Consider the following 13,848-nt stretch of genomic DNA (forward strand, 5'->3'; position numbering starts at 1 on the left):
AGGAAGTACTAAGATTAAGGTTAACGTATAGCACACGACAATATCATCAGGGATAAGAAATAAGCTCCAAATGGTTCCAAAATGAGAAAAGAAATGTACAATGTCCTTCGCAAAGGGATGATCCCACCATTTGCTACAGTTTATTGAAACAATGGCAACCCTAAATCTGGCTATCCAGATGGAGATTCAAAAATCCCCTCCTTGCAAATGAGAGTCCAGTGTCTTTACCACTGCACCACTTCAATCCGTAAAACATAGAAGCACTAACAACACAAACTGATTCGAGTGCTCCCAGGGATATAACAGTGGAGACAGATCTCGGGCTTACACAATGAAATGTATCTTATTCAAGATGAGTTGCTTTCTTCCATATCATTATTCTCCTATCTGCAGTATCTTTTGTTTCAGGGTTCTGACAGTCAGTTAACCTGCTGCTCTTTTACATCATACTTCTTGTTAAAGGAATGACTCTTTCAAAGCTTGAGTGTGTTGTTCTGCAGTTTCATGTTGGAATTAATCTTGCACCAGTTCTGGTAGTTAACTTTTGAGCTATCACCAATATGACACACACACACACACACACACACACACACACACACACACACACACACACAAAAAAAAAAAAAAAAAAAAAAAAAAAAACAGTGCAGGTGCTACATAGATGTGTCCAAATAATCACTACTTACCCATTGAACTAATATCCCCAGCACTTCCCACTTTGTGTATATGAGTTGAGGGTGCATTAGGTGGCCCACCCGATTGAGTTCCACCACCTTCCGAGTCATCATCCCACTCATCATCCCAGTAATCATTTCCTTCAAATGACTGTAAAAAAAAGATATAGACCCAATGATGGGTTTTACATTTTCAAAACTGCATCCACATTGAAACACACTCTTACAGCAACTTGTGTGTTTATACGACACAGCTTTGAGTCCTGTATGATTAACACAATCAATAAAAGAATTACTTCATTTTAATCATAGCAACAGAAGCACAATGAGCAAATAAAATGTGACATCATAGAACTGAAAATATAACTACTCATCAGTTAATCATAATAATGAAAATTGAGCAAAATTTTCATATGCAAGGAGTGTCTTACCTTACAATCTCTGAAAGAAGTAAGTAGAACAGGAATTTTAAATCCAAAAGGTGGTAAACATAAGTGCCTCAACACAGTTATCACAAACTTGCAGCACAAAAAAATTTAAGACTGGATTTCAGTGCTTTTTAGAATGAAAGCTAAATCTGAGCATAGTAAAAAGATAACTGCACAGGTCTCAAAATTTGCTGACTTTTTTTTACAGTTTCACAAGTATTGTTAATCCAAGAGGTATTACAGAGCAGAGTTTATCTTACCACTGATATATGACCAATGATATTGATAATCCTAAAGCACACAAAACTTTATTAACATAATTCAGAAAGTATTATCTAACTGAGCATATACATTGTGAACAATTTTTAACACAACTGTTTTCGTAGTGTACAGGTGGGTGGTGGGCCGGTTGCTTCACCCACAGTATGGGTGACAGGAGGTCTGCAGTAAATACAGTTCATCGCGTCATTTATTTCTAATATATGAAAAGTAACTCTTAAAAATAAAAGTACTCCTGTACATTAAGCAAGGAGATGCTGGAACTCATGTTGCTGAAGCATTTCTGACAACTGCTAAGGAAACTGTTCATTACACTGCTGTTCTCAGAAAAAGGTGGGAATTTCTTGACAAATGTTTGCTTTATGCTCATCTAAAATGTTTGGATTTGATTTGTACACTTTTTTTTAATGGGCCCCAGGAGATAAAACTGCAGGGAGGTTAAGTCAGAGTAACAAAGAGACCCTAAGTTGTTAGTGATAACTAACTACCTATAAACACATCACATATTTCCTCCAATGATAAGTTGGTTGCATGTGCTCTCGCAGAGTTCTGCTGAAACGATGTGAAAACATTTTTTCTCAATTAATTCGGGGGGGGGGGGGGGGGGGGGGGTGAAAAAAAGGCCACAAAATGTTTCCACATATCTCTCACTGGTAAACAATTCCTAAAAGAAAAAATAAACTGGGCCTATTACACTCTCACCACTAATAGCACACCACACTCCTATTTTTCATCATGCAGGGTAGCCTCGCATATTACATTCACTCCAATAATAGTTCTGTGAATTAATGTATTCATTTCTGTAGAACCACAATTTGCCTGAAACTAACGATAGGTGATGGTCAATTTCTCCATTATACACCCTGTTCAACATCCATTTCAAAACAGATTTTTTTTTTTTTTTTTTTTTTTTTTTTTTTTTTTTTTTTTTTTTAAATACAGAGTCAGCCAGTTTAAGGACCTGTGTTGCAGTTATTTTGTAGAGGTGTAATTTCAGTAACTTTGTAGCCATTTGGACACAGCCATAGGAAATTCCCATTTGCTGGAAAATATGTCTAACTGCTTTTCTAGGTGGTCTTTTACAGAGCATGCCCAACATTAACCAGAGTTTCTGCTGTGTGGACTGTACACAATTACCTATATTTCCTCTCAAGAATTCTTCCCGTCTTGTGTAACTTATTTATCAATCAATGAATCATACTCTGATTAGAAACTTTAATGCGCGCACGCACACTCTCTCTCTCTCTCTCTCTCTCTCTCTCTCTCTCTCTCTCTCTCTCTACACACACTTATGAATTGGTCACGAATACCCTTTCACAAACAGAATACCTGTATTTTTGCCATTTCACTTTAGACACTTTCACTCAATACACAGTATTATGACACCTAATAAACACGTGCTATCAGCACAAATAAGGGCCTCACAATGGAGTAGAGCTATACTATCCATTAGTTCCACTGCCCACTGGCTAGGCAACAAAAGCCTGCCAGGTGTTATTAAGGATTGATCACCCTGTATTATTTAAAATTAACACTTTTTGACAATATGAGTACAAAAATTGTAATTTTCTGTGGCTCATAAGTAAAGGTTTAGTCAAAATTTGTGGGATGAGATTCCATGGTCAATGTTATTATTGTTGTTGTTGTTGTTGTTGTTGTTGTGGTTGTTGTGGTTGTTGTGGTGGTGGTGGTGGTCTTCAGTCCTGAGACTGGTTTGATGCAGCTCTCCATGCTACTCTATCCTGTGCAAGGTTCTTCATCTCCCAGTACCTACTGCAACCTACTTCCTTCTGAATCTGCTTAGTGTATTCATCTCTTGGTCTCCCTCTATGATTTTTACCCTCCGCCCTCCAATACTAAATTAGTGATCCCTTGATGCCTCAGAATATGCCCTACCAACCAATCCCTTCTTCTAGTCAAGTTGTGCCACAAATTTCTCTTCTCTCCAATTCTATTCAATACCTCCTCATTAGCTATGTGATCTACCCATCTAATCTTCAGCATTCTTCTGTAGCACCACATTTCGAAAGCTTCTATTCTCTTCTTGTCTAAACTATTTATCGTCCACGTTTCATTTCAATACATGGCTACACTCCATACAAATACTTTCAGAAACTACTTCCTGACACTTAAATTTAAACTCAATGTTAACAAATTTCTATGCTTCAACATCATTCCCAATTAAAAAGTAACCTATTTCATTCTACTGGTGCAAAGTCAACATCCATATTTTATCTCTATCAAAATTACTATGGTATTTGTCAATCTCTATACCCTCTCTATACACATATGAATGATAATGTAGTGTCTTTGCTAAATCTCTCATCTCACTGAATTTTATATTTTGGTTTCCACCTCTGAAAACATGTCCTGCTATGGCCAATTTGTCAGTATGTCCCAGATGGCAGTTCCTTTCATGTTCAGCTAAGTGGGTGTTAATACTCCTTTGTGTCTGTTGACTGACTAGGGGTTGAGGGACTAAACATCAGGGTCATCAGACCCTCAACCCAGGGGTAGTTCAGCCATAATCTGTGATGTCTGCTTAGTACATTTTCTGATGAAAGTATGTAGGTGCAGTAAGACCAAGGTGTTGAAGGCAATAGAGATACCAGAACTGAGACAGAATTTACAGATGAGTATGGATTGGGCCAGTTTGTACACAAGGAGTCTCCCAAGGGCTCACCCAATGGGGAGAAAAGCCCCATCCTGCATCCTACCCCTCCCAAACTGATGAAGGGCAAAGCCAGCTACAGGGGAAAGAATGTCTTCAAGCCAGCAGAGTCAGAACAATAGAAGTGAGAAGGCTAAAAAGTAATGGACATCATTGGGACCATCAATAATATGAACGAGAGTAAACAAATAACTAAGACAGCAGGTGGGTGACCACAGGACTCTGCATGCAATGCGGTCAAAACCAATTAATACAGAGTAAGAGAAAGATGAAATACTGAGCTGGTCAAGGAGGCTAACCTGAAGGTAGCTTAAAATCCCATATCTGGAGAGGGAAAACCACACCAACAACAGAGATGGCCAGCAGTATTTCAGGCAAATAATTCAGAAGGCCATTTTTAGCATGGAGGGCCAGATGAAGAGAACATTCCACCAGGATATGAGCTACTGTCGAATGCTCCACAACTACAATGTGGGGGTTGCTTCTTACATAAAATAAAAATATCAGTTAGCCTGGTATGGCAAATGTGGAGGCGACGAAGGATTGTGGTTTCCTTCTACGAGGAATGGAGGAAGAATGCCATGCAGCAGTAGTCTCCTAGATAGTGCAGAGTTTATTAGTGGGGGCAGCACCCAAACAGATGTCATTCCATCTCCGAGTGGAGGGGGTAGGGGTGGGTGTGGGTGGGAGAGGGGGGAGAAGAGAGAGAGAGATATTTGCATGGGAGGGGGGCAGCAGAGGGGCGGGGGGGGGGGGGGGGGGGGTTAGTAATCGCTCCTCTACCCAAACGGTCATACAGTTCATTCCCTGGGATACCCACATGACTTGAGACCCAGATAAGGACAACTGAGCAGTCAGTATAACTAAGTTCAGAGAGAAGGTGATGAATAATGGAGATCACGGAGCGACACGTGTAACATTGCTCAATGACCTAAAGACTAATCATTTAGTCACTACATATTAACATTTGCCGTCCACACATCTTGACAAATTTATTTCGTTTGGTGCCAACAGCATTAATTCTGAATACCTGGGTTGTTGCCAGCCGTTCTTGACACTGGGAGATTATACGTTGTTCAGTTTTACTAATCTCATCATTAGTTCTCATAAGTTCTCAATCCTGTTTCCCTATTTTCATGATATTTTGAAGATATACATACGTAAATAAATACAAAATTTGTTTTGTTTCATATATTTGTTTATTTTCATTGCCTTTGGTACTTAGTATTTCTCTTTCATATGATATGCAGCAAAACAGTCCAAGACGTAACGCAACTACACAAGACTTGCACATTTAAGTTTTTTGTTGTTCTTTTTTGTTTTTGGAACATACATGGAAGTTTCTTCATTTTCATTTATACATTTCGGAAATAAGTATTAGTTAGGTGTTGCTTTATGTGACCGCAAAGTCTGTCGACCAGATCATGACGAGATGTATGCAATGTAGCGGCAGCCTCAGAGTTTTGCTCAGAAGCAGGTACATGGTCTTTTTGACCATTTTACAGTTTTTCTGTATATAGTGTAACAACAGAAATATTGGTCTATCCACTGCACTCCTTTCATGTATTTGTTGTATTCTAATACACTTTCAGGCTTTTTTATTGTGTAGTTGGTTTTCCTACATCTTGAGTGTCAGTCGAAGTGGCATTATATATTGTAGACATCATTAGTATCATTATAGTTTTCGAAGCTCTCCATACCTGTGCGAGTACTTCATTTCTCCATTGATGACAAGCTTCAAACACATTGACTTTTGCTCGCTTTAATTTTTCCGGAAATCCTCTACTTTGTCGTATTGCTCCACAAACTAATTTTCATTTCAAGTAACTTCACTGCAAGTTCTAACTGTTATAATAATTATCTATGTAGAGGTGATGACACTTTCCATAAGAAGGTGTCAATAGTTCTATTGATGTTTTTGCTGAAGGCTGTCCAGCACCGGAATATATCTTGAATGAGGAAACATATCCCATATTTCATAATTTTCAACAGATTGCAAACTTTAAAAATTAAATGTCCACAACATGGTATCACTCCATCAGCTGAGATGTTTTGACTTAGATTAAAAGTTTGATTAAACTTTTTGGAAAAATAATCAATTACGAATTGCACTTTGAAAAGCTGGTCAGCATTATCCGGTTTATTATTGTTGTCGGAAAAACGTAAAAATGATAATATTTTTCTGAATCGGTTGCAGGACATCGTTTTGTGAAATATCATTGTGTCTGAAACTTCCTGGCAGATTAAAACTGTGTGCCCGACCGAGACTCGAACTCGGGACCTTTGCCTTTCGCGGGCAAGTGCTCTACCAACTGAGCTACCGAAGCACGACTCACGGCCGGTACCCACAGCTTTACTTCTGCCATTACCTCGTCTCCTCATTGTGTCTGTTAACAGATTTGTTGACCAATAAACATTGAGCCTTGCCCCCTCCCCCATAAGGATAGCAAGCCCAAACCATTTTCTAAGTTCGGGTCCCATAACACTGACAAATTTGTCATTTTTTTATCCAGTTTCCTTCCACTGTAATTCTGACTGTAGTACTTGTTGGCTTCGTTGCTTATATATTCAAATAGATCATTCCCAATATACAACTCTGCGGTATCTTGTATGCTCTGTGTCTTTGGGAAATATGTTAGCACCTGGATATCCTTCAAATTTATTACTGATCCTCAGTAAATCAAAGTCTGACCACTGGGCACCGTCGTCTTCGTCTGATTCGCCCGAATCAGTTGGCAACCGTAGCGTTTGCCGAATTCTTCTGGGACATATTTCACTATCTTCTGACGAGTCTCCCAATTTTTTTTATTTCCAATGTCTTCCTAATTGCTCAAGTCATCCGCGCATTCATCATAAGTAATCTTATCATCACTTGTCTGCCATGATGAAAGAGCACAAGTACTTACAAAAACAAAAAAACTTGTTGACATGTGTAACTTATTGTTACCTAAACAAAATACCAACAGAATGCAAAACATACTAAACTGCTGTTGCCAGCCACTGGGCGATACTACGCTCACGACACAACTGCGTAGCACCGGCCGTTGATGGCTATTTCACGCATGACACCACTGCGATGTCACTGGATGGCACAGTGTTAAAATGTGTCGAGGGAGGCCAGTTTAATAAACTGCTGGCCTCTAATGGCTATCTGCTCCACTATAAAAACACTACTTGTCCCTGGCACAATTGGTGTTCCTGACTGGCAGGGGACGAACAAGCATATCCCGTCGTCTTATCCACATTTTTAAGGCACCAGTATAAAAAATTGTAGCACCCTAAATCTCCTGAAGAACTGAATGTAACAAATGCAGAAAGGCCATGGGGGCCACATACTTTAGGGCCATTAAATAGATCAGTCCTAAGTCTGCACCAGCCAACAGGGGTAGGACGGGTAGGAGGGGGAAGAGGGAGGGGGAGGGGGGTGCATGAGAAAGTACATTCCAGGGAGGCGAGACAGAGATCCTAGAAGATGGCTGTGAGGCACATTCCAAGTAGTAATCCCACCCAAGAGCAAGTGTCAGAAGGTCAAAACCACAGATAAGCAAAAAGAATGGGATACTATGGAGGATCAGGAAACTGTTGAATGGCAACTACACAAGAGACCAAGAATTGGTACCGTCACAACTGAAGAGGTAGGATACCCACTTTGGGAAGGAGACACTCGATGGGACTAGTTCAAAAGATGCCAGTTGCCAGACGAAATCCATAATGATGGACCACGTCTAAGAATTTCAAAGCTGACACTGCAACTGAGGCATAAGCCAGGGAACCATAGTCCAGTTATGAAGAGACCAAGTATTGTAAAGATAGAGAAGATTAGCACAATCTGCACCCCATAGGATATGGGCAAGGAAACACACAGCGTTAAGCTTCCACATGCAGTTAGTATTTAGTTGATGAACATAGGGCAGCCAAGTCAGTTTTTTATCAAAAAGAAAGCCCAGAAAACAGGACTGTGCCAAAAACTTCCACATGCTGCGTACCCAAGTAGAGTTCAGGGACAGGACGAGAAGTGATATTATGACAGAAATGCAAGAGCTGCACTTCTGCAGGAGAGAAACGGTAACCATGGGAAAGGGGCCACGCAGAGGCCCATCAGATGACACCTTTGTGTTGGCATTCAACCACGGCCGAGTGGAAGCTATACAAAGTGCAAATATTGTTGACATACAGTGCATGGGAGCCAGCAGCCCCCACAGAGGTCGCCAGCACACTGATGACAATGAGAAAGTGTGACATGTGCACACACGCACGAAGGCCTCATGTGCCAGCCGAGCCTGCTCACATTTGCAAGTTGCTTGCATACAAACTAAAACCATCCCTGACATTCGTGATGCGCAGTCTAGACAAATCTGATGGGATTGATATTTAATTGATAACTGACCATTTTTCCATCGACGTATCTGTGGTCTCCAATCACACATTTTCATAGAAATTTAGGAATGAAGCTTTTAACTTAGTCGCTCATGTACCCCTAATTGTAAACACTTTTCAACACAAGCACTGATGGTGTAGTGACCAAGGCATCTGACTAGGGAGCAGAAAACTTGGGTGTTCTAATCTCAAATACACTTTGCACTCTTTTTTATGAATCTGAATTTGTAGAAATTTGAGGGGTAATAAGGTAAGTTAATCAATAAGGAATAATTAGGTATGCAAATAAATTCTGAAACAACTTGGATTTATATAGAATTACAATTTTAAACACCTTTGTATGAAAACAATTTTAAGACTGCAGCGACTTCGCCACAAGGGACCACAGATGAACACTTGTTAACTGCAAGGCATAGGGGGCAGAAAGTGTGAAGCAACAGTTATGTTATTCTCATTGTCTGTTCTTCATATCTTAGTTCTCAACTCTGAGAAGTGAGGGCTTCCAGAAATAACCTTACATATGTCAATCAGAATGATCTGTCATCCATAATTAGTCTGTTGTTAACGTCAAGTGTACTTCTAGTGAATGTTTATTGTACATCTGTAGAATGAAATAGGTTTTGTGGAGTAATATAATGATCTTCTGTAAGTAACATGACATGTGCAGTAGGTAATTTCTAAAGTGTCACTTTTTGTTTATACAGTAGTATCCAGTGTGTTTTGCAATTTTTCAGTTTCACAACCTTAATGATGTTCTGCCTACATCCAACTCGGAAACAAATATTCGAGAGCCTATCTCCGACAACAGCAAACGGGAAGTGACCAAAGCTGTTCTTTGGTTTGTGCGACTGTTTCGTGGCAGATGTCTTATCAATGCACAAGTGGAAGTAGGTTGCTATCATCATGCGACTGTGAGCTGAAGAACAAGATGATTTGTTTATGTTGCATTAACTGTATCATGAAGACAACAGTAATTCAGTTGTCTAAATTAGTAAATCTGGTATCGGTCATAACATTTTGGAAATGTCCATGATGGATGAGTATTATCAACCATTTACCGAATGATCTAACCATGAATCTATACCCTTTGAGGTAACAGTAAAAGCAGTACATTAGCTGAGAAGCATCCAAATTGGAACTTGGAAACATTCCAAACTAACGGAGCGACAGCAACCCTAATAAAGTTGTGGGAGAGTGCTATCGTTAATAGAGGGACAAGATACAATAAATACCAGTCAGTCAATAAATAAATAACTATTCAATTGATTTGACTCTTTGCATCTTAATGAGGATGTGACAATGAGAAAACTCTAGCAGTGGACTGCACATGCAACCCTTCAACATATGATTGACATGGAATGTATGCTTGCTGCATCATCTTACGTAAGTAATTTCATATCCGAGTATAAAATTCAGCAGCAAGACACCCCAAAGTAAGTCCCACAGAAGGAAGAAGAAAATATCAAAGCTATACAGAAAATGGCAGCACTTGTCAGCATGCACACTGTGTCACTTATTACAGTTTTAATTGTGATGACGTGATAAACACTGACCACACAGAATGTGAGTATTGGACAAACATTTGATGGACATTACCGCATAAGGGATAAAAGCGAATCCTTGTTGCACTTGGTAGTATACAAAAAACATTCATACATGGCACAATATTTCATCACAGTTTCTGGAAAATTGTTGCCTAAAGTTTTCTTGTAGTTACACAAAACAAAATGATAAAATTTGGTCCTCAGGTTATAGAAAAGACCACTTGTTTAACCGACTTGTTAAAAAATGTTTACACAGCTTGCTCTAAATCTGGGAAATTGACAAATTGAATTTCCAAAACTTGTCTTGAGAACATTGTAAAACCATATATTGCTGCTAAGTTTTGTCTCTTATTAGGTTCCTGGGGTGGACAAACTAATAACCTTATTTGATACCTTCTTTACAGACAACATGGGTCAACCAACATGGATGGTAAAAGTATTGCTGCCAGCTGTGTGACAGCCATGTGGATGTGTGTCTTTATCACCATGTAAAAAAACTATTTCGAGGCTCCAAAATTGCAATGTGCTTCTCAAAAAACTTTGAGAATTGCACTACCACACCAATCCAATAATGATTCATAGCACAATTCATTATCTTTCAGCACCAATTTTAGGTCATTTTATTGTATGCATGTTACATAACAAAATTCCCAGAAAAGAAATATTTTTAAATGTAAACCAAGTTTGTTTTCTGCCGAATCGTCATAAGGAATGACGTAGTTGCATGAAGATTTCATTCTTTAGATATTCTTGGTGTCACAAGTAGATTTGTTTCGAATGTTTACCTGGAAAGTACCATCCATTCAGTTGTTGAAAGATCAATAAGGACTTTTAACATGGTGAGTGCATGGATCGTTATAAAATAACCAAGATTTTAATTTGTTTGCCATCTGTGTTGTTATTCCTTATTGATTTGCTTGCCTTACTAAACAAACCTATTTCCATCAGTTTTTAAATGCAAACACCACAAATGAAAAAAAGTATATTTGAGATTCAAACATGTTCTCTGGTCCCCCCAGTCAGAGTACTTTGTCACTACACCAGTGGTGCTCGCACTGAACAGTGTTTACAACAGCAACAGTGTCCACAAGTGGCAGTCAGAGTTTCTTTCCTCAATATCTAGGGAAAAAAGTGTGTTTTCAGACCCAACATATTTTATGAAAAATGTTCAGTTCTGAATTATCTATCAAACCCATCAAATTCTGAGTACACTGCACATCATGAGCTTCAGGGGTGGTTTTCTCAAAAGTGGGGAGGTAGTGTGCTAAAATATCTCAGTCTTAGTTTAGGTGTACACAAGTTACCTGACAAATGAGCTGAATCAGTTGGCCATTTCAGAGGCCTTCTCCTTGTCAGGGCAGATCCCTATGGGGGCTGAGCAAAGTACCAACTCAAACCTGGAACAGCCTATGGGATAAGAACTGACAAAAATCAATAGGGAGCCTCAAAAGCCCTAGTCATGGAGGGTAAGTAAAATGTGATGGCACCATGCAGTGTTGTATGCCTTATGTAGGTCCAAAAACAACTGCAATGAGGTGTTGAGATTTAGAGAAAGCCTGTGATTGCCATTTACAACTGGACCAAATGGTCGGTTGTCAATCATCTCTTCCAGAAACCACACTGATAAGGGAAACTGCAAGCAACCATCCTTTCAAGCAGTTTGCATAGCACATTTGGGAGGCTAATGGGTTGGTAGCTGTCTAGAAACATACAACTTGGGACCATGTTGCAGGATGAAGTTTAAGCAGTTTCCAGTCAGTAAGAAATTCATTATAAGATTTGACTTGGCAGAGAGTGAAACAGGGGAATGTCTTTAACTTATCATTTATGCAGAAGAAAGGCAGACAGGTAAGAAGAGGATGCCAAGGCAGTTGCAAAGTGGGTCGTAGGGTGTTCAGCATGGTCTGATTTATTGGTATAAAGACCAACCTGAAGGACAAGACCCAGAACAGTTGTTTATCATTGGCAGACAAGAGCACTGTGGAGCCTGGTCCACAACTGGGATGATGAGGCACACACTTCCAGGGAGGAGAGACAGCACTCCCCACCACATTTAATTAGGTAATGAGCCTTAGCACAAATTCATTTAAAGTGACAATATTTGCCTGTGAAGGATATTGCTTAAAACGCTGCAGGCCACTTTGGCAATCATAAACAGCTACTGCAATGTGTTTGGTCTGCCACGGCATCGGCCTGCAGTGTATGGGACTTGTAGAAATGGGAATTAGCAATTCTGGTGCACGAGTGATCACATGGGAGACATCGTTGCAATCTGACAGACTGAGTGAAGGAAACAGCAGATGCATACAACTGCCAACTGGCGCTCTGAAGCATCTAATGAGGTAGTCAGTCCACCTGGTGATGGCATGGAAGCAACTACATCACTGTAGAGTGGTCACTGTCACAAAGATTGTGTAGTGAGTGACCAATACCGTGAAGCCACAAGACTGGGGGAAGAGATTATCATATTATGCTATGAGCCGCACTGAAGTGGGTATGAGTATCGTCATTGAGGTCACGGTCAGCACAAATCTGGTCAACTAGAAGGCCCCTACCAGACAAAGTGTTAAGTTAGACGAAATATCGATGTCAACTTTGTGCCAACAGAATGACATCTGTTACTTTTAATAGATAATGATGACACCATCCAGAGCTAGCCACGCAATCAGCATAACACGACAAATGGTGGTGCCTACTATACAGTACTATAAATGCAGGGACTGCTCAAGCCCTTGATGCAGTTGCCATTTTACATCCACTGTCTGAGACAAAACATAAGGGAATAATTTTACACATTGAACACAGCTTCTCAACCCAGAAATTTAACTGAAATAAACACCATTCATAAAAGCCTACAGTGTATAAGGCCACGAAGGTTGTAAATACTGAAGCATGTGAATCCTGCTTTAACACGTGTCTAACTACAAAAAGGAATGGGTTAATTTATACAGCCAAGGGAAAAAGAATGGCTTCCTCTTACAAGACCACCTTAATTTATCTAGAGAGCTCTCTCCGACACCCAGGACAGGCAGGCCCATGTAGCGAACGTGAACATTTTCTCTAACAGTTTGACTAACATTGCCAACAAACTACCTTTTCCAAAATCCAACATTATTTCTTTTCAAGCAAATATTCACACATCGAGAGGGTATCTCCATTTCCATAATCACTATCTCTTCAAATTTATATGCTCTCCCAGTTACAGCCTCGGAAACAAACATCTGTACTGACAAATTCATTCATTAAGTGTACCAGCAATTAAAAATGCTTTTACATTTAAAAAAAAACTGGTTTTACATCACACAGCTACGCAGATGAAATTGTATGGAAAAAGAGAGACACTTTCAAGACCTCCAATGTAGACTCCTATGTCTCCACCCAACTTCTACAAGACTCTTGTTGGAACATGTTTCTAACCAGATTAAATTACCCTATCGATCTTACTGCTATGTGTATGCTATTCTGAAACCTTCCCTATGTACATTGCAAGTACATTATAGTACAGTTTACCTCTGGTAACCATATCAAGAAAAGTGCATCATGAGAAAGTACATGTGATCTTGCAGTTTATCAGAAAGTTTTGTGAAGTTTTTTGTATCAAACTGAACAGACACATACAAATTTTGTCAGCAATATCAAATATCTAGATTCACTCTAATGATATAAAATCTTTAAGCAGTGTGTTACATCCCGATCACTGTTGATAGTGTGAAGCACAAGAAAGACAATGCTCCAAAATAAAGTTCCACCATGGTATAATTTTCACCTGCCAAATAGTTAAATATTATTTATAGGCTGCATACTAAAGCATCTTATTGCCTGAAAATCAAATACTTTGACAAAACCATATCTTTACCGAGCGGTAAGGAGCCCAT

At 39.5% G+C, this 13,848-nt stretch overlaps 1 protein-coding gene and 1 non-coding gene across 3 annotated transcripts in view; both read right to left on the reverse strand.

The window, feature by feature from the left end:
* The window catches only part of LOC126297776 (sorting nexin lst-4), a 91,579-nt gene that overhangs the window by 53,307 nt on the left and 24,424 nt on the right, over positions 1-13,848 (reverse strand). For both annotated transcript variants that reach the window (XM_049988954.1, XM_049988955.1), the window contains exon 4: positions 687-825. In XM_049988954.1, coding sequence (XP_049844911.1) covers positions 687-825 — 139 coding nt within the window. The remainder of the gene's footprint in view (positions 1-686; positions 826-13,848) is intronic.
* On the reverse strand, positions 6,306-6,380 carry Trnas-cga (transfer RNA serine (anticodon CGA)). The gene has a single exon. It is a non-coding gene; the product is annotated as a tRNA-Ser (tRNA).

This window comes from Schistocerca gregaria, chromosome X (genome assembly GCF_023897955.1).
Source record: "Schistocerca gregaria isolate iqSchGreg1 chromosome X, iqSchGreg1.2, whole genome shotgun sequence".
NCBI classification, from domain to species: Eukaryota; Metazoa; Arthropoda; class Insecta; order Orthoptera; family Acrididae; genus Schistocerca; species Schistocerca gregaria.